Source organism: Purpureocillium lilacinum (assembly GCF_023168085.1).
Source record: "Purpureocillium lilacinum CBS 284.36 DNA, scaffold_1, whole genome shotgun sequence".
Taxonomy (NCBI): Eukaryota; Fungi; Ascomycota; class Sordariomycetes; order Hypocreales; family Ophiocordycipitaceae; genus Purpureocillium; species Purpureocillium lilacinum.
In genome coordinates this window covers 1,818,998-1,842,816 of record NW_027072111.1, presented here as the reverse complement: position 1 = coordinate 1,842,816, position 23,819 = coordinate 1,818,998, and the positions used below count along the sequence as shown (strand labels likewise).

The 23,819-nt window shown below is 58.7% G+C and overlaps 4 protein-coding genes across 4 annotated transcripts; all 4 read left to right on the top strand.

The window, feature by feature from the left end:
- Window positions 1-4,733: 4,733 nt before the first annotated feature.
- PLICBS_000276 (uncharacterized protein) lies at window positions 4,734-7,475 on the top strand (the record flags this gene model as incomplete). The annotated part of the gene is made up of 1 exon (XM_018318738.2): window positions 4,734-7,475. The coding sequence occupies one exon, from the start codon at window positions 4,734-4,736 to the stop codon at window positions 7,473-7,475; it is 2,742 nt and encodes a 913-aa protein (XP_018184263.1).
- Window positions 7,476-15,967: 8,492 nt separating this feature from the next.
- Window positions 15,968-17,100, top strand: PLICBS_000275 (uncharacterized protein; the record flags this gene model as incomplete). Its single annotated transcript, XM_018318740.2, has 3 exons — window positions 15,968-16,391; window positions 16,488-16,566; window positions 16,692-17,100. 3 exons carry the CDS (start codon window positions 15,968-15,970, stop codon window positions 17,098-17,100), a joined length of 912 nt encoding a protein of 303 aa, XP_018184265.2.
- Window positions 17,101-19,329: 2,229 nt separating this feature from the next.
- On the top strand, window positions 19,330-21,969 carry PLICBS_000274 (uncharacterized protein; the record flags this gene model as incomplete). The annotated part of the gene is made up of 3 exons (XM_065599570.1): window positions 19,330-19,533; window positions 19,596-19,652; window positions 19,720-21,969. 3 exons carry the CDS (start codon window positions 19,330-19,332, stop codon window positions 21,967-21,969), a joined length of 2,511 nt encoding a protein of 836 aa, XP_065455642.1.
- A 404-nt stretch (window positions 21,970-22,373) lies between these two features.
- Window positions 22,374-23,741, top strand: PLICBS_000273 (uncharacterized protein; the record flags this gene model as incomplete). The annotated part of the gene is made up of 2 exons (XM_018318742.2): window positions 22,374-22,785; window positions 22,858-23,741. The coding sequence occupies 2 exons, from the start codon at window positions 22,374-22,376 to the stop codon at window positions 23,739-23,741; spliced, it is 1,296 nt and encodes a 431-aa protein (XP_018184267.2).
- Between the last annotated feature and the right edge of the window lie 78 nt (window positions 23,742-23,819).

Genomic DNA, 23,819 nt, shown 5'->3' with positions numbered 1-23,819 from the left:
GGCTACGAAAAAGGGGGAGGAGGCCAGAACAATGACCAGCCGGGATCGATCCAGGCACTACTACAGCCTGCTTGACGCGGATGCTCGTACATATACCGACGCCGGGCCATTGTGCGAGCTCCAGCTCGGAGATTTGGTCTAGTCGCGACGCCATCCGGGACTAGACCTGGGGTAGCATGCATGGCGCCGCCCATTACACATATTAAACGGCGCCTGGTCGGCTCGTCGGGGGTCGGGGCAGGCGACAGTCCGAGCACTCGCAACGAGCTGCTTGTCCTTTGATTATTATCATCAGCAGCACTCACGACGCTGTTGCACAACACGGCGTGCCCTTGGGCCTGCTGCAGACCAGTTGAGGAATGGACATCGGGCGCGCCAGACGATGCCGGAGCACGCTGGATCAGGACGAGCGGCAGGCGTTGGGCTGCGTCACTGACAACGCCGCGAGGCGCACGCCGCTCCTTGGTGAGAGGGCGAGTCCTCAGCTGCGACAGGAGAGGCACTAGACACAAGATGCCGGCCCGCAAGCTCGCGTTAGCTGCGACATATGACACCACGCGGGACCAGAGACGGGTTTAGAGGCGTCGATCCGTCGCCTTCCCGCGGGCACTGTACTTGGCAGAAGGATGGATAATGTTGCAGCAGGCCACTTCGCAGTCGCACGTCGGCCTTGACCAGCTCCGAGCTCCGAGCTCCGTGTTGCTGTCGATGCAACGGCAATATGGCCGTGAAGCGAGCATGTCCCGTGTCTTGGCGACCAGGTGGGAGGGGTCCCCAATCGACGGAACAGGCGGGCGGCAAAGGAGCATCGTGGACCAACGCCAAAGCCAAAGGGTCTTCAGATGGCTGAATGGTGGCGCGAAGAGCTGAGCTGGTGGCACCCGCTGGAGATTTCCTCTAGGGACACCGTGACGGTGTCGCGGCGGGGGTTGCGGTGGCTGGCAGTAGCCCGACCGTGTGCGATGTCGTGCAGCGTCGAAAGCCGGAGCGACGGGCCGGAGCTGTGCGACTTTGACGGCATGGCGATTGAGAAAACTCGGACGGCGGAAACCAACAGATTTCGTTGGCTGCACGTTGATGTCCGGCGTCGATGGGAGCTGCCAGCGTTATCATTGGTGATGCCAGCACGGTGTTGGAGGGGCATGGATGAATCAGTGGTAGTGGTGCGAGGGCGACGGGAGAAACTAGCAGCGCCATGGCCACCAGCCACAGCCCACACCACCACTGTCATCACGGGCCACAGGCGGGCCACAGGTGAGCCACAGGGCTGATTACTAACTTTGGTACAGGGCAGAATATCACATCAACCACCGAGGCGGGCCGAGGGCAGGCCAGGGCAGGCGGGCAGGACAGCCGCACGAATTGCATCCTCAACCACGCCCAGGGACAAGGCAGCCGAAAGCAGCAAGCAACGAGCGCAATCAAGCTCCCGCCCGATTCATCTTACGAGCTCTTACTTCGTACGGGCGCTTGCAGAAGACCCTGGTACTCTTTTCGCTTCGTGGACCGCCACCGCCATTAGGCTCTGCCGCAACTTTAAACGCTCCCACAGTCATTGTTCGAGAACAATTCCGTCCAAATTAAATGTTTGCGACAACTCGCCGTACCTGGCACGTACGACGACGGAGCCTCCGCTGCGCCTCCGGTCGCAGTTTGCCGACGCCGTTTCAGGACCGCCTGTGCCGGCTCGAGTCGCACATGTGAGCGCAGTTGTGCCGTCTCGGCCGATGCGCAGCGTCCATCCGCCCATCCATGCGTAGTCCCTAATGCATGCATGTATGCATGTTTGCTTGCCCGGCGCCGCCGTCGGTGCCGCACGCGCGTGGCCCAGCTCCTCCGGCCACGATCCATCTTGAATACGGGCGACAGCTTCGGACGGCGTCGCGCCTACCACTAGGTGCTTGGTAGGCGTACGGCGCCGGCCCTTGCGATCCCCGCACGCACGTCCGTCCAGGCCGGCCCAGAAGACTGACGGCGCTGCTTGGCGCGAGGCAGGCAGATGGGGAGCGATGGGGAGACGGGTCGATGGTCTGATCCCGGATTACCCGATGCGGCCTGCCAGCGATGGAGCAGCGCAAGCGCAAGCAGAGCAATCACCTGCACCGCATGATTTGCACGGGGGTGGGAACACGGCTGGCCGAGCGCGCGCGCACAAGCTCCGCCAGCTTCTCAGCGGTCACCAAAAACGGGGGGGTTCCAAGGTTTGGGACGGACGGACGTATTTTCGTGCGACTGGCTGTGCATGCATAGACACGCCAGGCACGAAGCAGAAGTGCCGGCCGGGCTGACCCTGTCCGCCGTTCACGTGCCACGGGCCCTGATGCGTGGCGTCTTCTGCGGTGCTTCCAGATGCTGCCCAACGCGGCTCATCATGCACGACCCATACTGGGGGGGGACCCATGCAGAACCCAGAAACGTCCGTGGATGGACCCCGCCACCGGGCGTCGTAAGATCGTTGATGCTACGCAGATGGAGCAGATTTCTTTTTGGGAACGACACAGCAGTCAGCCCGTTTTGAGTAGCACCTCGAGAGCCCCAGACCGGAATGGGGCAGGCTGGAGCTCTCGTTCGAGCCGACGCAGGGCCAAGTTCGTGACTTTCAGTGGAGTTCTTGTAGGGCTCTTCAGGGGCTGTCAGTCGGTGCGTGCCCCAACGCCCCAGCGGGGCACCACTAGATACTGCTCGGGCACTCACCAACTCAACCCAACTGAACGGAACCGCGCTTGCTCGCCCAGCGGGCGCCACAGGGGGATGGATGGACCTGGCGGCTGCTCGGCAGCGGCGGGGCCGCGCCGTTATTAGGCGCCGGGCCAGTTGGTAGGTGCCTCCCTAGGGTCAGGGTTTGCACGCCGGGGACAGCTTCCAGCTTCCCGCCCCAGGGTCTTCCATTGCTTTGGGTTACGGGGGCCGCGCCATGTGCCTGAGCTCTCCAGGGCGTGTCGTGCAGATCCTTGGCCCTTAGGTTCACTGGAACCTGGATGGTTGCTGACAGCAGTAACGGCAGCGGCAGCGCTGGAAGATCAAGGCCCGTGCAACTGGCCGGCCAGATTGGAATTGAAACCATGCAGGTTGGGGCCTGCAACCCGAGGCATCAACTTCCAACCTTCGCACCCCAGCCGGGGCCTTGCCAACTTTCAACTGGCTGCGACAAACTTTGCCCCAGCAGCGCTTCGTCGGGAAGCAAGCTTGGTGACTCCGACTCCTGTCTCGACGCCCGCCGCGGTACTCGTACACGTACACACGCAGGGCAGGCATCGCAGCAAGCGCACACTGCCGGAGCCCCGTCCCTCCCGCCCGCGCATTCCGACCGCGCTTCATTCCCTGCCCACGCAGGCACGGCAGTGCATCGCCATCGGTCGCAGGCCCACCTCTGGACCGACGCCCGTCTAACCCAACCCCCATCCGGTACGCACCTCAGTACCCGTTATCGCTCCGGGTCCCTGTCGCGCTGGATTCCTCGCCCATAGGCTCACAAGATACAGCGCGGTACCAAGTACGTGTACGTACGTTCACTTGAAGATTGCAACACGGGCACTCAACCGACCTTGACGCTGCATGACCCACCGGCGACGACGACCCAGGGGACCCAACAGGCCCCGACGACGCCGCCACGGTCAGCCACCAAGCATCAAGCGCCGTGCAGGCACGCCCCTACGACGCGTGCTCGGGAGAGCACCGCGCCGCAGCCTAGCCAGCGTTTGATAAGGGCTATGCATGCTTCGTCGCCAGCGAAGCCCGGATCGGCGGCGGGCGTCAAGGCGGGCTCGGCTCACCCCCGACAGGACAGGATGGCCCTGGTCAGCGGCATTGCGTCCTGCCAGGCACAAGGCACGCCGGGAGCGGCGGCATGAACGGTTACGACGCCGCCATAGCAGACCGACTGACGTCGCGCGTGCAACCACTCCGGCCGCGAGGTGGTGGCCTCGCAAGCCTCCCCCTTGGTTGACGGCGATCGAGGGCGGCGATCACAACGGGCATGGCGGTGGAGCCATGAGCCACCACGGACGCACGTCGGGGGTCGAGCGGACGAGGCGATAAAAAAAGAAGGGTTCAAGCTTGCAAAGCTAGATGGCCTCCACCAGACACGACACGGGAGCAGAGGAGGACCCGAAAAAGCTTGCCGTGGCATGGCTTGCATGGCATTGCGAGATGGCGGCGCCGGCCTGCTTCCCACAAAAAAAATCGACGGCCTCGCGCCCAGCAGCCTATCGACGGGCCACCCGCAGGCATGTCGTCCGCCGCGGCCCACAAAAGCCCGATTTATCTGACATTTCGCCATCGCCGCCTGGGACTCTCCCGGGCCACAGCGGCCCCGACTGACGGACCCTCCTTTGAGTTTGCTTCCTCGACCCAGGCCAGCCCAGTTCTGCTACAGCAGTTGCAACGCAACGCTCCCCACCGATGCTGGCGGCTGCTCTATCTATGCTTTTCTGCGGCCCCGTCGTCCCCGTGGCCATGGCGGACGGCGGAGCTGCGAAAGATGGGCCCTCTTATCCTTGTGCTCCGTCGCCACAGCCAAACTCGAGGAGTCATGCAATTCCTCGCCATATCAGTCGCCTCTGCTCGCCTCCCTTGGCCTTCTTCTCTCCCCAAACTGTCTCGCTGCATGTCCGTCTTCTCCGAAACCTGCACGACTTCCAACTCGTGCCCTGGGGTGTGAACGTCCCTCTGAGACCTGTCTCAGGGCGACAACCACCATCACCACCACAGACTTCTTCACCACCGCTCACGCCATGGCCGCCGAACCAACCAACGACAGCGGCCCGGCGAGCGACGTGCCTACGCCCAACCCCAAGCCCAAGAAGCGAGTAGGGTGGCATTCGAGCAGTGGCAGCGCCGGCGGCCATTCCGCCGACGGCCTCGATCCTCACCCCAACCATGCCGACCCCTTCCGCTCCCCCATGGCCTCTCCCCGGCTCTCCCCCGCCGTCCTCACGCCCCCCGGGGCTCCGGACGCTCGGGAGCTCAGGATGGCCTTGACCAAGGTCCTGTCGGACGAGCAGGAGCAGAGGGAGCATCAGGAGCGGATCCAGCCCGTTCCTGCCATCTTGGAGCCCTCCCCTCCCGCTGCGGCCACCCCCAGGACGCCCAGGCCGGCTCTGAGACGCAACACAAGCTACGACGCTCCGGAGGAACGCGAAAAGGCGGACTGGGCGGAGCAACGGACCAGCAAGAGGCAGCTCCACGCCCTGGACGACGCACGCCAGCGTGCGAACCGCTTGGCCCTGTCGGTGGGGAGTGCCTCTGCCCCGGGATCGAGACGTAACTCGGACGAGCTCGAGGCTTCATTCCAGCAGCCGCTGATCGGCAATGCTGGTGACCACACCAGGTCGCCGGCAGATGACGGCATCGTGGCGTCCCAGGACCAACTGGACTATCTGGACCACCTGCATCGCCGCACCCCCTACAGTCACAGGCGTGGCCGCGTCGTCGACGACCAGACGACCGCAGAGACGCTTGTCCGGTCCCACACGCGCCGGGACAGGAGCAGAGACCTCTTCCATCGTGAACCAGCTTCGTCCGGCACGAGCACCCCGGTTCTCACCCAGGCTTATACACAAGACTACGTCCCTCGCCCCGAAAAGTATCGTGGCGGCATCCTCTCCTCGCTGCTCAGGCTCTACCACGACCATGATCGAGGGGCCGGCAGCAACAACAGCAGCGGATACACAACGCCCGTTCAGTCGTCGACTCCTCTCATGTCGCCTCGCTCGTCACCTCCCTCGTCCAGGTCTCCTTCGAGGCCCCCTTCCACAGCTGGGGGCACCCGCTCACGGACCAGCAGTGGCTTGTTCAGCAACCGCAGGGCACGCCACTCAACGACGTCCCTGACCGAGCTCATCAAGTCGTCTTCCATGTTCGCCGCCCCCGGGGCGAGCGAGATCCATGATCAATGGGCCGACAGGCTGAAGAAGGAGAAGCTTCACAAGCCCAAGAAGGAGCAGATCCGTGTCACCGTCCACATCGCCGGCATCATCTCGCGCCACCGCTATCTCTTGAAGCTATGTCGTGCCCTCATGCTGTACGGTGCCCCGACGCACCGACTCGAGGAGTACATGACCATGTCATCCCGGGTCCTCGAGATAGAAGGGCAGTTCCTCTACATGCCATCGTGCATGATCATCAGCTTCGATGACAGCACCACGCATACCACCGAGGTCAAGGTCATCCGAGAGCCCCAGGGCATCGACCTCGGAAAGCTAAGAGACGTCCATAACATCTACAAGGAAGTTGTTCACGACAAGCTCGGCGTGGAGGAGGCGACGGAGCGGCTTGACGAGGTCATGAAGCGCCGACCCAAGTTTCGTACCTGGTTTCGAGTGCCCATGTATGGCATTGCGTCGGCGTGTGTGGCACCATTCGCCTTTGAGGGCCGATTCATCGACCTCCCCATCGCCTTTCTTCTCGGCTGCATCGTCGGTCTGTTGCAGCTTGTCTTTGCACCGAGCAACGAGCTGTACGCCCACGTCTTCGAAGTGTCGGCCGCCGTCATCACCTCCTTCCTCGCCCGCGGTTTCGGCTCCATCAATAATGGACAGCTGTTCTGTTTCAGCACACTGGCGCAAAGCAGCATTGCTCTGATCTTGCCTGGGTACATGGTGCTGTGCAGCTCGCTTGAGCTCCAGAGCCACAACATCGTCTCTGGCAGCGTCCGCATGGTCTACGCCATGATCTATACGTTATTCCTCGGATATGGCATCACTATCGGGGCCTCCCTCTACGGAATGATGGACAAGAACGCTACCAGCGCCACACACTGCCAGAATCCGCTCAACCGCGGCTGGTATTTCCTGTTTGTGCCCGGCTTCACGCTCTGCCTCTGCATCATCAACCAGGCAAAATGGAAACAGACCCCCATCATGACCTTCATGGCCTTGGCTGGCTTCTGCGTCAACAGCTACTGCAGCACGTACTTTGAGGGGAACAGCCAAATCTCCAACATGCTCGGAGCATTGACGATTGGCATCCTCGCCAACCTCTACTCGCGACTGGGACGACACGCGGAGAACCTCTGGCTGGACTTTGTTGAGTGGTGGGAGTACAAGATGAGGCCGCGATTCACTCGCAGGAAGCGGCCGACTGCCGACACGTGGTCCCTCCCGTCCATGTCCGATGTCGAGTCGCGTCCCGGATCGCCCGAGAAGCCGCACCGCCACCAGCGCAAGGTGGGCTACAGTCTTGCAGCGGCGGCCATGCTGCCGGCCATCTTCGTGCAAGTCCCCTCTGGTCTCGCAGCAGGCGGCTCGCTCCTCGCCGGCATCACATCTGCGGACCAAATCACTCGGAACGGAACACAGGGCGGCAACAGCACCGTGGACACGAGCGCCAAGACCATGGGTAGCCTGGACGGTACGGCCTTCAACGTCCTGTTCAGCGTCATCCAGGTGGCCATTGGAATCAGCGTGGGCCTCTTCATGAGCGCCCTCATCGTCTATCCGCTGGGCAAGCGGAGGAGCGGCCTTTTCAGTTTTTAAAGCGACGCCGACATATCTCGAATCATCCGTTAAAACTACCAGCACTGACGGCCGCGCGATAGCGTCGACCCGACAACACTTTTACCAACAGAGCGAGGAGCTGGCCTCGTCGCAACACAACATGAACACGACTTAATTCATCTTTAGCCTACGACCGGCATCACTAATTGCCGCACATCAGTCGGCGGACGTTTCATCAACGACTCCCATCCTCTTTGCAGCGGATAGCAATATCGTACGTGAGATTGACAGCGACTGGCGCACGGGATCTGGGATTTTTTTTCTTGTATCTTGTCTTTTTGGGAATCAGCGCGGGTGCATGGGGTGCTTCTGGCGGTCCTGTTGAGGGCCATTATAAAAGAGGTGCTTGGATGGAGTTCTTACTACGGAGACTTTAGCATGTGAGCATATCGCTCGCGACATAAACGCCGCATAGGCGACAATTTAGAAGATTTGAAGGATCCTCTACTTGCATGTGATTTGGAACATGTGACGTGTGACGTCTGGCGTGTAAGGAGTCGGCGGGACAAAGCCAAGTCTGATGCCTGGCGTCACCGTGCCGCCCGTGTTACAGCTGGGAATGGCCGGGGCTCCGTCATTTTCGGCTTTTGATGGTTGAACGGTTCGCACCTGGATGCGGAGGCCTGCGATGGGGTTTCAATGTTGGATGTTGGCAACGTGCACTCCTCGCCAGCTCCTTCGCGGCACCAGGCCTCCGCATGTCTGTTAATGGAGATTGGCCACGCGCTCCAGTCAGCGGGGGTACCATGTGATCCCTCGGATGCGAACGTCGAGTTAGGCCAGGTGGCACATTGGAGTCGTGTTAACATCCATCCAACGCGCATTGCCCCGGCAGATCAGGCTCCAACGTAAGTCATCCATGGCGTTTGCCGTCAGTGGCATGAAGACGACGATACTTGATGGAATAGCATCATGTAACCGGTCTGAAACCCAAGGTGGAATTGAGTAATCTCTTAAGTAGTTTGTGCTCAGTCCGAAAGTGATTCCAGTCGCCTTTCACGCCCGTTCGGGCCCTCGAAGACTAACGTCTACATCGCCCCAGTGCCGCCCGTGCCAACTTGCACGTAAGAGCCCCCAGCCAGAAGTCGCTTAGGTTTGATGTCGCAGAATATATTGCTTTGAGAGTTGTCTTGATTCATGCCCGCCTACATTGTACGCCATCTCCGCTTGGCATCACAAACCGCTGAAGAGACTTGGAAACGCCATATGTTACTATGCTAATGCTCGACTTAGCTTGCGGCAAGTCATTTGAATGTCTTTCTGCTCCTGGACACGTATCCGTGTTGCTATCCGGCTGCGGGCCATCGGCTGATACATTGGGCGACGGATCCCCCGGCCACTCGCGGCGTTTCTTCGTCACACACCCTTTAATGCATAGAGGCTCTGTAGTATGATATCATTTGAAAATTTGGGTTTTTGGCAGTTGGCGAGGAAATGGCTAATGGGTGTCTCGATTTGAGGCTGATTGCTCATAAGTACGCGCGGGATGGCAGTAAGGCGCGAGCAAGAAGAAGCATTTCACATTCGTCACGATGCAGACGCGGGCACTTGGAAACAGCCCGGGAGCGGTTTTGCTGTCATTGGCATGGTTCTGCCTACATTTAGGGCATGCAGCCTGGAGCAGCCATGCAACCGAGCCGCCGCCAATTGAGAAGGGGCACACGGGGGAGGCGGGCACCAGGAACGAGAGATGATGTTTCATCACGGCATGAGTGGTCCCGATGTTGCCTACCATATTGCATTGCACGGAGACGCTCGACAAACGCAGACATCAACGCTCATTCCTGCCGTGGCCTACTTGCGGGGCGGAATTGCACATCATGACGCTCGTGGGATGCCCGACTTCCTCAATGCTAGTACAGACCTCGCCGAAATTCATCGTCAGGGCACGGGGCACCAAGGTACATGGATCTACCAAGTGGCCACGGGACCCCATATGGTGAATGTGCCTCCTGGCGCCAACGAGGAAACAAGGCGCTACTGGGCGATTGGAGCCATATTTTGGTCGCAGGTCATGGCTTTCGCTGTAACAACCGGCGCAGATACAGCGGAAGACCTGGTGTGGCAGCCCAATCCCGGCTACGATGCGACTTGGACAGAGTTTGGCGCCAGTCCATGGCAGCCGATGTTCGGGAGATCTTCAACGGAACACGAACGACGAGCACAGGCTGCTGTTTTCTACCGGCTTGCGAGCGACACAGCTAACCCGCACGGCGAGTTTATCAACGAGTTAACGAGCGATTCTAACCCTACTTTGAACCACGCACAACGTCAGACCCTTCGCACTCTGCTCCACTGGTATCCGCCATGGAACCACGACCGCAGCTTTCCCATACTGGCTGCCCAAAGCGGTACGTATATGCAACCCCGTCTTACAAGCTAAGGCGTGGTAATACCTTTTGCTGCCTGGGACGGCACGAGCAGCCGAGGTTGCTAACAAAAGCATGACTATTGAAGACATTTCCACAGTCACAGCGGCAGCGTTAGGAACCGACTGGGCTGCCTTGAATACGCCATTACGGCTTCGGCTGATACTGCAGGGTGGCCTTCCGGACGAAACTCATGTCGGCGAGGCAATGAGACGACTCGTAGGGTCGCAATACTCAGATACCAGACTCGGGGCAAGCCTGGGCGGCGTCAGCGTCCAATGGCAAGGTAAGTCGTCATTGCGACCGTGCGTACATGGAAAGCAGGTACAAGTTGCAGCAGGGTCGCTAATGGGTGGCGACAGTTCCTGGAGGAAGCCCGGGTACCGTGCCGGTTGTCGTCCACGAGACCGGGAAGCCGCCGTCGGAATGCGAAGCCGAGGTGGACCGTCTGGTGCAGGAGTTGATGGACTTGGAGGATGAACTCGAAGCGGGGTCTGGGCAGGCAAGGGGTCACTCGAACGACCGCATGGTTCCCGAAATAGAGGCCCATGCACAGTCTGGCCTCTGCGCGGCGCCATCGGCGGGCGATTCCGGTACGCTGCCTTGTAACCACGCCCTAGGGACTGCCGCCACTTGACCTGCCCTATGACTGACAGCTTACTGACGACAAACCGCCCTTCAGAAGCCTGCATGAGTCTAGTAAGACAGGAACTTGGAGCCTTTCAAGCGGCCCCTCCTACGTCATTACAGCCGGCCCCGGGATCGAGGCACGGGCGGCGGCTACGCTTTCTCCGGGGCAGGGAGCGGAGTCGCAGATGCCGCCAACGTCAGGGCGACGTGGCGCACGGAGACGGTCCGATGGGTTCGATTGCCGCTTTGGAGCAAGAAATCATGTCCAGGACTTACACCAGTGAGCAGCGGCAAAACCAATGGACCGAATTTGTGCAAATATGCTGGACCGAACTCAACGAGCATCAGTTGCTGTTCGAACTGAACGAGGGCATCCTTTACTTCCGCAGCAGGCATCCGTATCTCTACGACTTGATGCTGCGTCGCACTCCCGCAGTGTACAACATGCTGGTCCGTTCGGCCTCTGCCGGCGCGACCGTCCGTGCTTGCCTCAACCGTATGGTGCAAGCACAGAGTCCATTGAAGCGGTCCGAGGAGGCTGGGGCTCTGGAACCGCGGGACGCACGAATGACTGATGGCGACATGTGCAATTCACTGCTCTCCATGGTACAGGAAAACCCTGCAGCCTATTTCTGCAATGATGAGAACTTGGGCGAACCATGTACCAGTGTTCCGACACCACGATACATGTGCGGTACGTACCCGTACTCGACGTCACGTTGTCTCCCGCAGTATATTGCCACGAGTTACGGGTCGATAACAGCGTGGTTATCTAGTCATCATACCCAAGCCATTCTCACGAAACGTATCTTCCTTTGGAGTAAATGCGGCGGCAGGCTCTTGCAAGATCTACGAGTATGGAAACATTAACCCCTGCCACTCTCTGCCCCCTCCGATCCACCTAGTCTCCAGCCGCTACCTGGTCGACGATCTTACGGTGTCACCAGATTCGTAAGTACGGCGTGAAGCTGACTGTTCTCTCTTCAGACGGCGTCGGTGCGCTGGACGGGCACTTGACGCTCTGGGCGGTATGGCCTATTTCAGGCTAGACGGGGCCCTGGGCTGGAACGACCAAGCTAAATCGATCCTCTGCAAAGGGGTCGTTGTGCCCGCTAAAGGTCCAGCAGTCCCTTTGCCCTCCCGTGGGTGTTGGAACATTGAACAATTGACCGTCTCCTTCACCATGGGGGACACTGGAACGGATGATACAGTAGATGCTGTGATCAACGGCGTGGCCTTTGAGCTCGCAAAGGCCCCCACCGCATATCAGGAAATCTTGAAATCGGTGGACATGAAAGCGGCCTTCGGCACTGCGGCATTGCCACTTGAGGTTGTTTCACGCATTGGAATACAGTCTAAAGCTCTAGCAGAGGCTTCGCGCTTTGGAACGAGCGGTAAGTCGCCCCATTCAGAGAGGAAAGTGAAGCCGCAATCTCCTCAACTGACAGGGCACTGCTCTTAGGTATCGCATTGTCTGCAAAATGTGTCAACTCAGGTGACGAGATCGTCTGGGACAAATATGGTAAGTTTCGCTCGTGGTTCTTCCGAGCGACTAGCCATGGCGTCGAAGAGGTCTGGAATACGGTTATCCGCCCCGAGGACTGGCACACACGTGAAAACCGAAGCCACGACGACAACGCAGGCGGTACTACGCACAGGCATGACGAGCTGAGGTTTAGCTAGGCCCGCTTTCTGACCACCGGCATGCATCACTGCAGACAACCAAGGGCTAGATATTTCCGGGGAAGGTACGTTGTATGGCGTGGCAATAGGCCACACTTTGTCTGCGGATCGGCCGACTTGTTCAGGCAGTAGCTCACCGGTGTTGCGAAATACAAAGGCGCACTGTGGGGCCCGGCGGCGTCTGGGGATGCATCGTAGACTAGACAGGATGAAGAACCGGCCCCTGCCTCGTTTCTGTTCTTTGCCTGTGACTCCTCTTAACCTTCTTGCTCCGCCGAGATCTTGCGGGATTCTTGTACAAGGGGGTTTGAAGGCATGACGACTGGCAACCCGTGATGGATAGGTGCACTGGACAGAGCTATCCCGGGGCTGCGAGGTTCATAGTCGACAACTTCCGAGGCTCAAAAGCGAGCACTGAAGGCCGCGACACATACAAGATCACGCAGCGGTGATTACGTAGCCTCTGTTTCTCGCTGTGGAACTTGAATGTTGTAATTGAAGTCCCCAAGTCTTGTGCCAGTGCGGTGCCTAAGATGTCCGGACCAGACGATGGGCCATTCGTTTCCCATGTCTGGCACTCGGCTGTACAATGTAATTTTCATGGTTGAAACGTTTAGTATTACAGTGAGAAGCTGAAAACGAGCAAGGGTCTCGGACTACCGGTAGTGGATCTGTGTCAGATCAACGAACCTGGGCGATGGCCGCCTTGATGGTTGTTGGCAATACGAACGCAACCTTCCCCAATGCATGGGCATCTCTCGTTGACCGTTGTTATTATTGCTATTATAGGCGGTCATTTTTAATTCACGAGCGCCAGCCATCCCGACCCCTAGTAGTGAGTTCAGGCCTGTCAACGTGAAGCGCATGCAGTCCAGCAGCGACCACAGTGGAGCTACATGTAGATCTCGGCAACGTACCCACTCTATCAGGTCCCATTGCGGTCCTAAGCCAATTCGTGCCTGCGGGTGGAGGAGAGTAAGGGGACGGATGAGTTGTCAGAGGAAAGCTCCGTCCGTGGCGAGCGTCTGTTCTGACGCGGATTCTAGGTGGCCGACAATGCATGTGCCTTGATACATGAAGGTTGCCCACTCATGTGTCCCTTGGGCTGTCACGCGTTCAAGGGGGCACCATGTGATCATCCAAGGACATTGGCCAGGTCAGCGCGAGGGGAAGCCGAGTATCTAGGCGGATGCCAATATCGCCTTGATTGAGGTGGCACAGGAACTTGTGCTACACGGGCATAGGAGGCCCACGTCTGGCATCCAACGATCGTTTCGCACGCGGATCACGCTTCGAGTCAGCCGCGGTGTTGCTGCCCATCGCATGAAGCCAGCGATACTTCACGAAATGGTATCATATGTTGAGATCGAAACCTACTTTGAATTGAGTGCTCTCATTGATATCGTCGTCAATGGATGCAGGGTAACGACTCACACTCGTTCAGCCCCGTCCAACACTCAGCTGTAGAGGTTCGTTACCTAGGCTAGCAGCTGAAGTACCTACGGGGATCTAAGGCCAAGAGAGCAACACGCACTTGCGAGCCGCTCAAGCCCATTAGCTTCGCTGGCGCAGCATATATTGCTTCGGGAGTTGCCTTGGATCAATGATGCCCAAATGAATGCTGTCAGCGCATTGCGCTTACAATTGTGTCGACTAATTAAATCTGTATGGTAAACGTCTTTCACGAACAACCGAGGCACCAGAAAAATAATTTGGGCTTGCTAAATGTTCGTGCTGGCTTACGGCGTGTCGATTACATGACTTGTTGTTTCTGGGCACATGTCGCTATGCGCTCAATGTTCGCGACTGACTAACATAGACATATTTGGTGACAGGCTCAGGTCTACCCAAATCGTTTTTTTCTAATGGCTTTAATAATGCATAGCAGCGCTATGGGATGCCATCTTAATGGACTTTGAGTTTGGCAAGCACATAGCATGGAGATTGATGCCTCGACTCCAGACGGAATCTCTATAAGTAGGCCTGCGAGCCGACGAGGAGGACGAGACATCTTTCACGTAACAAAGGCGCACATCAGGCTCGCTCAGAAGTGTCCTCAGTTTCTCACTTATACAAATTTCGTCGACTCTAAAGTATCCGTGGCATAACGTCCTGCTCGTCACGATGCGGATGCGGATGCTCGGTAGCTGCTTAGGCACGGTACTGCTATCGCTAACGGGGCTCTGCCTACAAGTAGGGCTATTCGCGTGCCATATCTATGCAACGACTGAGATACCGCCACTCGAGACGGCCGCGGTATCGAGGGAAGGGATCTTAGACCCGCCCTTCATGTTCTTCCACGGCATGAGCAGTCCTGATTTTGTTTACCATATAGCACTATACGAAGGCGCCCAAGACACGCAGACACCGACGCACATGATGAGTCCCATCCAGGTCTACCGTCGCGGTGGGATAGACCACCTTGATAGTCGCGGGCTGCCTCAGTTCCTCAATGTGAGCAGCAGCCTTGCCGAGGTGCATCGTCGGGGCGCGGGGCATGAAGGTGCCTGGATCTACCAAGTGGCCACGGGACCTCACATGATGCACGGGCCGCCGTTGTTCAACCAGGCGCGGAGGCACTATTGGACGGTCGGCGCTCTCTTTTGGTCCCAGATCGTTGCCTTTGCCGTCACCACCGGCGGAGACAGACCGGAAGATCTGGTCTGGCAGCGAAATACTCAGTACAACAGGACTTGGGAGAGGTTTGGAGCCAGTCCGTGGCAACCGTTATTTGGAAGTTTTGGGCCGGAAAGAGCGGAACAGGAGCGTGTGTTCAGAGAGTTTGCGAGGGATGCCAGCAACCCGTTGGGCGAGTTTCTGAGGGAACTGACGGACGACTCTAACCCAACCTTTAGCGACGCGCAACGCCACGATCTTCGCGAATTGCTTGGCTGGGGTCTAGGCCGGCTACCCGGCCACGGATTCTCCTTGCTTCACGCTCCGCATATGGGTATGTCTGCGCAACCTTCTCTTGCAGTTCAGAGCGGCACCGGCGGCTGAGCTAGGCAATGCTGACAGAAACCTCAAGCCATTTCTAGCATCACGGAAGCGGCGTTGGGAACGGACTGGATTGCCTTGAACGCCCCTTTACGCCTCCGACTGATGATGGAAGGGGGTCTTCCGGGCGAGAGTCAGATTGGCGAGGCAATGAGGCTACTCGTGGGCGACCGATTCTCGGAGGCCAGACTGCAAAGGAGGTTGGACCGCGTGGAAAGAGTAGGCAAGTTCACGTTGCCATCGCACGCACCTAAAGCAACCACAAGCTAGGGGGACTGACAATCTGGCGCAGGTCAAGGCGCAAATCTGGAAATTATGCTTGAGGAAGTCGCGGCCAGGCGGCTGGCGGAATGCCATGATGAAGTTGACCGTCTACTGGACCATTTGCTCGACTTACACGGGGTACCAGGGCCATCTGGCCTGGCCGGAGACCGAACGGTGCCACAGATAGAAGAGCTTGCGCGGACGGGACTCTGCTCAGCGCCATCTGCTGGTGATTCCGGTGCGCCCCCTTTCCCACAAACCTCCCGATCTCCGGGAACCTTACCCATCCTTACCTGAGTTGCCATGATCGACAGCTGATATGTACCCGCTCCTGGTGCTCTAGAAGCCTGCATGGGTCTTGTGAGTCACGCTCTTCGGACTGTTCCGGGTGTCCCTCCGACTCCTGCATCACAACCGGCCAGCGGGAGGTGGGCCCATCCCGCCTGGCTGGCGGAGCTCCAGGAGCAGGAGCGAATGCGCCGATGCAACGATAACGAGGGTGCCACTGGCCTGAGATCTGACGGGAGAATGAACTACACCGACGAGGATCGCCGGATCCAATGGACGGAGTTCGCGCAGATTGCGAGTGTCGAAATCCACGAGACGGAGCTGCTGCTGCAGCTGGAGAAGCTCGGCCTCGATTATATGCGGGAACGGCATCCGCAACTCTTCTCAATAATGCGGCAACGCTTCCCTGCCGTGTATGACACGCTGTCCAATGCGGGTTCCTTGGGCGTCACGCGCCTTTTTTGCATTGCGTTGAACCAGCAGCGAGCGAGCAGCTTCAAGCGATCCGTCGACGATGCCCTCTTGCCGCAGGCCCCATCTGCGAAGCAGAAAGCATGCGCCGCGCTCATATCGATGGTTGAGGCGGACCCCAGGATCTACGTATGCCTTCATGTCGACTTCATCGACCCGTGCCAGAGGCTCGAGGTACCGCAAGAGCAATGTGGTATGTACACGTCAAGAGTCGTTGTTGTGTTAACTCTTCATCATCCGACGTTGCAGCGAAGGCGACAAGGACGCTGACATGACCCTTCTTATTTAGTCGACATCCCCCAGGGATACGCACACGCATCATCTTCCTTCTTAGCTAACCCGGCGGCTGGCTTCTGCCGGATCTTTGAGTAAGCCGTCATTGCCCCATCACGCATCCTCTCTGCCCGAGGCCCAATGACTGGCCTTGCACGCGTCATTCGATTGTCACCAATGCCGCTGTATTGGCCGGAAAAGCTGACCATTTTCACTTTAGCCAACCCAAGTGCAAAGGGGATGCCCTGTACATTGCCAGCGGTACACGGCGCTTTATTCCAAAGTTTGATGTGGACTGGAATGACCGAGCCGCCTCAATCATGTGCACGGACTTCGATCCGAATGCGAATCATCAGCCTACCACACTCGACTGCGACGAAATTGACGAGCTGACCATCATATTCAAGCTAGGTTCCAAGGGAACGTCGGATAAACTGGACTTCGTGGTCGGCACCGCGCAAATTTTCCTTGTGTCTGATCCAAAGCCATATCAACAGATCGTGAAACCAGTGGACGTGAAGAAGACATTCAACGCCCTGACATTGCCATTCAAGACACTTTCCTGGATTGGCATTGCTTCCACGGGTCAAACTTTCCTGCCTCCAAACTTTAAGATGGGCGGTATGTAATAAACCCCGTCCACCCTCAAACCCCCCAGAGAGAGGACGGGAATAAGAAGCGCAAGTCTTTGTGGGCATATTCAAGGTTCTGACAGGGCTCTCGTTGGCATTAGGTATCGCACTGACTGCAAGATGTGCTTCCTCAAAACAGAAGATCGTCTGGGACAAATTTATAAATTATGACCCTGGCTGGCTGAGCCGAAGCGAAGACCTCAGCAGCGAAGTGGTCTGGTATACCAACCCTCGTCCCGCGGACTGGCGCAAGCGTCGAAACTCAGACGCCGAGCTCGAGTCTGGAGGGACAAAAGACGGGACAAAAGGCGGGCATGACGAGCACAGATACGGCTGAGCCAGGGAGCCAGGCACTTGCATGCGACGCTGAAGGCAAGAAGGGGCTATGCGTGGTTGGGGGGTTCATCAGGGATGGCTTGGCAAAGGGTTTCATCTTTGTTGAGAGGGTAGGTGCCTCGATGGAGCGAGCGACGCCTCAAAGCGTTGCGAAGCGGTGCATGAGCGCTTGCACGAGGCTGGTGACGCAAGTGCCAGGGGGTGTATTTCCATATACGTGCTGTGAAGGTGCAAGTGAAATACACAGTATGGGCGATGCGCGGGCAATTCTTCGTATTGATACTGAGTGACCACCTACAACTTGAAGCGACAGCCTACGGAAATCTCTGTCGAAGCACAGGTGTTGTGGCCGTCACCGTTGCGTATGCTCACAGCCTTTGCCTCGATCCCGTTGTTCGTCTTCCCACGCCCTGTGCTGTGCCTCGGACTGCCACGTGTTCTTCCAGGGCGACACATGTAATCTAGTCTGGCCGCGGGTCTGCAACACGAGATGATTCCATTAGGCTTCAGCGCGAGGACTTGAAATCCCGAGGACAACATCGTCGACATGCACTAGACGCAAGCACTGGGCGGCAAGGGCAGTGTTCCACTTCATGAACAGTCCCGAATAGGCATATCTGTGGCACATCGGCTAACCATATCTCGGCAATCAGCTCGGCCTCACATGAAGCATGGGGCGGTTGTACATGCGCAGCTTTGGCCTGTTATTCTGCGCCCCCATTTCACCCTTTATCTAGATCGCAAGAGTCTGACTTGCTGCAAACTCATCGTGTGGCTCCTCTGTTCTCCGACATGATCTCACCGCAGGCCCGTAGTAGAAGGTGAGTTGAACACACTGTGACGCGCGGTTCATGACGCGGTAACGAGGGCAACTACCCTGCGGCCGTGGTGTCCGTATTCGGCAAATCCCGACTGTCAAGAGCCAAGGCAGCGGTACATGTCGGACGGCGCAATTGCGAGGAATTAGCCCTGTCTCTGTGCTCGTTGGGGAGTCTGGATGTTGTCGCGGAGCCTGGTAGCGCCGCTGCGGTGCCAAGATGCCCTGACATACGAAATGTACCAGGTGGTTTCTCACACTGACTGGCACTCTGCTTGCCCATGTACAGTATGAGAGTTGAACCACTGATGACAGTGGGAACTTGGGAAGCCCAACAGCGAACAGGGGTCTCGGTACTAGTGGATCCATGTCGATCAACGGCTCTTGGTGATGTGGGTACCACGAGATGGTGCGTTGGCTACCGGGGCCTACCTCAGCGGCTGTGTGACGCGAATCTTGGCGAAGGTCGAGGCTCTGTGGCTGGTCCGGACTCCGGTGACAATTGATGCTCGAGATCGGAGTGTCCCAGCCAAGGCGTGCTCCTTGATGATGCCGCAGCAAGTAGGGCGCGGAGCCTGCGGAGATTGTACCCGCATCCTTGGCTACATCTGGAGTCATTGACTGCCGGTCCAGGGCGCGTGCAGTTCTGTTGCTCCAACGGAACATGGCCGGCGTGTGGCCTCGTGTTGACGCTGACGGCCCAGTCGCGCCTCGTCACGGGTCCCCGGGCAGCACACTGCCCCGAAGCAGGGGTCAAGACTTTGCATCTCAATCACCAGTGGCACCATGTAATTGCACAGCAGCGCGAAAAAGGGCAGGGCGCAGTCGTTCCACGGCAAAAGCAGTCATCCTCACCACGTCGTTTTCGCTGCAAGTGCCCATCAGCGACGCGGACTAGCCACCCACTGTCATCTTAGGCAGCTGCCGCCTTGGTGCAAGGGTCGGATAGGCAGCAACCCTGTCAGTCGCTGTGCCCGTCTGCCTTGCAGCATAAAAGCACCCAAGGGCCCAAACATCGCGGTTCTGCTCGTCGATGCGCCGCGAAGCCGCCAGTCCCATCTGGCTCGCCCATCATGGACAACAAATCCCCACGCCCTCACAATGCGCTGCTTGAGGTGCTCCAAATTGCCTGCCCCGCTGCCATTGCAATGGTATTCGCGACGCTGCCCACGGTCAGGCTACTGTTCACAACCAAGAGCAAGCGACGGAGCTACAGCACGACCAAGGCAGCGCGCGCCAGGCTTGAATGGGCGTCCCCCGCTGTGTGCATAACCTTTGTGAGTGCCAACAGTCTGTCGCGGCACGGCGAGCCGAGGTCTGTGCTGATGGTTTGAGGTAGATTGCCGAAGCGGTGTTGCACGCGGTCAGGACTCAACTCGGGCCAGAAGAGTCACTGGTCAAAGGCAGTCCGGTACGGCGATATTTCTCACCGATTTCATTGCTGCAGCGAGCTGACCGGACAGATATATGCCCTGACGTCCATCCTTGTCTGGGCAAGCATCAGCGTTCTGCTGCTCGAGAGCACGGCACCATGTTGGCCCGCCCATCTACTTGCCTGGACAGCCGGGATTGCGGTAGACGCTGCATTGTTCGGCCTCACGGCGAGAGCCCTGTCGCTCGATAGCCCCTGGGACATCGCGACTCTGTGTGTTCACGCGACTCGGGTCTTCATCCTGCTTGCTGCCTTCATCTATGGGTGCTGCTGCGTTCGAAGTAGCACAACAGGCGAGTCGGGGACCACGGAGGAGACTCGCGGTTTGTTAAGCGGCAATACCACCGTACATGACTCTGACTCAAGCTCTGCGACGGCATATGGCTCTATTCCGGACGCCGAGAGGGGCGAAAACGAAGACACGAACGAGGACGCATCGGGCGATGAGGACGACGACGGCGAGCAAGAGATGAAAGACATGCAGCAGAAGCGACTCGAGGAAAGCGGTGGCTGGCTCGGTTATTTGCGAAGCTTCCTCATCTTTGTTCCCTACATCATCCCTTACCGCCACCGCCCGACGCAATTATGGCTCGTCGTCTCCGGGTTATGCATGCTGATCGACCGCGCCCTCACCCTCATGATTCCGCGCCAGCTCGGGATCTTGACTGAATCGCTTGGCGAAATGGCTGGCAGTGGTCGTGTCCCGTGGCAAGCGCTTGCTGTCTGGTGTGCCCTGCAATTTCCTGTCTCGAGCACAACTGGGACTCTTCGATCCATGGCCTCGACACGCATCTCGCAATTTTCGTACCGAAGACTCACCGAGAGGGCTTTTGCACATGTTATGAGCCTTTCTATGGATTACCACACAGGCAAGAGCTCGGGTCGCGTCGCCAAGGCTATCGAGCAGGGAAGCAACTTGAGCAGCGTTCTCAACAGTGCCTTTGGCATTGCGCCAATCGTCATTGACTTCTTCGTCGCCATCGTGTACCTCACGTCGGTGTTTGACGCAACCATGGGGTTCATCATAATCGCGACGGCCATGACGCACACTTACTTCGCGTACAAGGGCAATTCGATGGTCATGAAACGCGAGCGAGGGCTCAATGAAGCCTCTCGCGCCGAGAGCGAGACACTTTACGACGCCATCACCAATTGGCAGACGGTGGCGTACCACAACAGGGCCGCGTTCGAGCTGGACCGCTTCTCGCAGGCAATAGCGAACCAGACCACGGCGTTGCGAAAGCTACTCGACGGGTTCGAGTTCGTGGGTCTCGGCGAGGGGTTCATCATGACGCTCGGCGAGCTCGCGGCCGCTTCGGTTGTTGCAATGCGCGTCGCCAAAGGGACGACCAGTCTGGGCAGCTTCGTGTTCCTCATCTCATACTGGGACGCCGTTCGGTCTCCAATGACGTCCTTGTCTTGGTCGGTCAGAGAAGCGGCATCGCACATAATCGACGCGGAGTGGTTGTACCAGCTCCTCCAAACGAAACCTTCGGTGCGGGATCGGCCAGGGGCCCAGCCGCTCCATTGGAAAGGCGGCCGTGTCGAGTTCAGGGACGTCAACTTCTCGTATGGGCCGGATCGACCCATAATCCAGGACATGTCTTTTACCGCGGAGGCGGGTCAGTCCATTGCGCTGGTCGGTGAGACTGGCGGGGGAAAGTCGACGACGCTCAAGCTCCTGTATCGTTTCTACGACGTTACAAGCGGCAGCATCGTCATCGACGGGCAAGACGTGCGCGACGTGACGCTCGACAGCCTCCGCGAGAGCCTGGGCGCCGTGCCGCAAGATCCGTCGGTGTTTGACCAGACCATTATGGAGAACGTCATCTACGCCCGCCCTGGGGCCACCGAGGCCGATGTCGTCGAGGCGTGCAAGGCGGCGCGTATCCACCATCAGATTATGAAGTTCCCTGAGGGGTACAACACGCGACTCGGAGAGCGTGGCGTTCGGTTATCCGGAGGCGAGCTGCAGCGATTGGCCATTGCGCGGGTGATGCTCCGACGGCCGCAGATTGTGGTCCTGGACGAGGCGACGAGCTCGGTGGATTCGGACACCGAGGTGGCGGTACAGGCAGCTATCCGCGAACTGAGCAGAGACCGCACGGTCTTCACAATAGCCCATCGTCTGAGCACGATTGTGAACGCAGATGTGATTCTCGTGGTGGATGGAGGGAGGATCATCGAACGGGGAAGTCACAGGGAGCTGCTGGAGTGGGGTGGAAAGTACTCGCGCCTGTGGGCGATGCAGACGGTCGTGCAGGATGATTCGAGTTCCTGAATCCTGATGGAGAATAGACTGAAACGAACCAGCATGGTGCTGACAGCGACTTCGGTGTTGGTGCGCCGCCGCCAGTCGCATCGGAAAAGCCGTGCAAGTCGGCTAAAGGCGGCGGGAATTACGGCGGCCGGGCTCCACCTTTTGTCCCGGGGAGCCGGACGGCGCCGAGGGACCCTGCCGGGTGGCGCCCCAGGAACGTTACATGGCTCCGGGATTGACGTCGTTTGGACTCCAATCGGACAAGCGGTTTGCGGGGAATATTGGGGATTTCTCCGGACGTAAGCAGGAGCCCCGGAAGCTCTGGGGTCTCCGCGAAAAGGATATACAGCAGCCAGTGTCCCGCTAGAGCTTGACCCGTTGGATCTGCACCTTGAGCTGCAACACCGCAACGAGGAGCAAGCAACATGAAGACTCTCGGGATTTTCGCCCTCGCGGCGGCCGCGGTCACGGCGACCAAGCCTGTCGTCAAGACGGGTCTCGACGTGCTCATCGACTCCAACTACAAGCAGTTGTCCGGACGCAAGGTGCTCATCCTCAGCAACCCCACGGGCGTTACGCCCGAGCTCGACCTCGGCGTGGACGTCATGTTTGAGTCCAAGAAGGTCGACATTGCCGGCGTCATGGGCCCGGAGCACGGCTTCCGAGGCACGTCCCAGAACGGCGGCGGCGAGGCCACGTTCAAGGACCCCAAGACGGGCCTCACCGTGTACGACGCGTACAACGTGAATGTCTCCACGCTCGTGGGATATATCCACGAGTCTGGGGCGGACACGATTGTGTACGACATCCAGGATGTGGGCGCGCGTTTCTACACCTGTATGTTGACAACAACCCAACTCGAGGCAGCGCTGGGTTTATGTTGAGTCGAATGCTGACTGACCGCGACAGACATCTGGGCCATGTACGACACCATGGTTGCCGCGGCGTCGACGAACATCAGTTTCGTTGTCATCGACCGCCCGAACCCCATCACGGGTCTCGATGCTCACGGCCCCGTTCTCAACGACAGCTTCATCACGTCGTACGTAGGACGACGACCCATCGCGCAGGCTCACGGCATGACCGTTGGTGAGCTTGCCCGCATGTTCGTGGGCGAGGGTTGGATCAAGCAGGCGGCCAACGGATCGGACCTCAAGGACCTCTCTGTCGTGAAGATGCGCGGATGGAAGCGCGGCATGACCTTTGCTGAGACGGGCCTCCCGTGGGTGTTCCCGTCACCCAATATGCCGACGCCCGACACGGCGATGCTGTACCCGGGAACATGCATGTTCGAGGGCACGAGCTTGTCCGAGGGCCGCGGCACCACCCGGCCGTTTGAGCTCCTGGGCGCGCCCTGGGCCAACGAGTCGTGGGTCACGGAGATGCGCTCCCTCAAGGTCCCGCACACGGACTACCGCTTCCAGTGCTTCGTCCCGACAACGAGCAAGTACGACACCCAGACGGCGTGCGGGCTGCAAACGTACATGACGGACCTGCGCAACGACCGCGACTACGCCGAGTTCGACGCGCCGTTCATCGGCGTAAACCTGCTGTACGCGGCCAGGAAGCTGTTCACGGTCAGCAACACCACGGGCGATGCGCCGACGACGGGAGCGTTCCACTGGATCTTCAGCGGCAGCTCCAAGACTCTCTACGACATTGACGTCTTGACCGGGTCGCCGCTGGTGAGGGAGGGTCTCGAGAAGGGGTGGACGCCGGATCAGGTCCGCAAGGCTTGGACGCCCAGACTCGAGCAGTTCCGGGAGAAGCGCAAGAAGTACCTGCTGTATTAGTACTGAACTGGCATCATAGAGGAGACTCCGGAGAGGCAACGCCACAAAATAGACAATTGCGTTGTACAGCGCTGCATG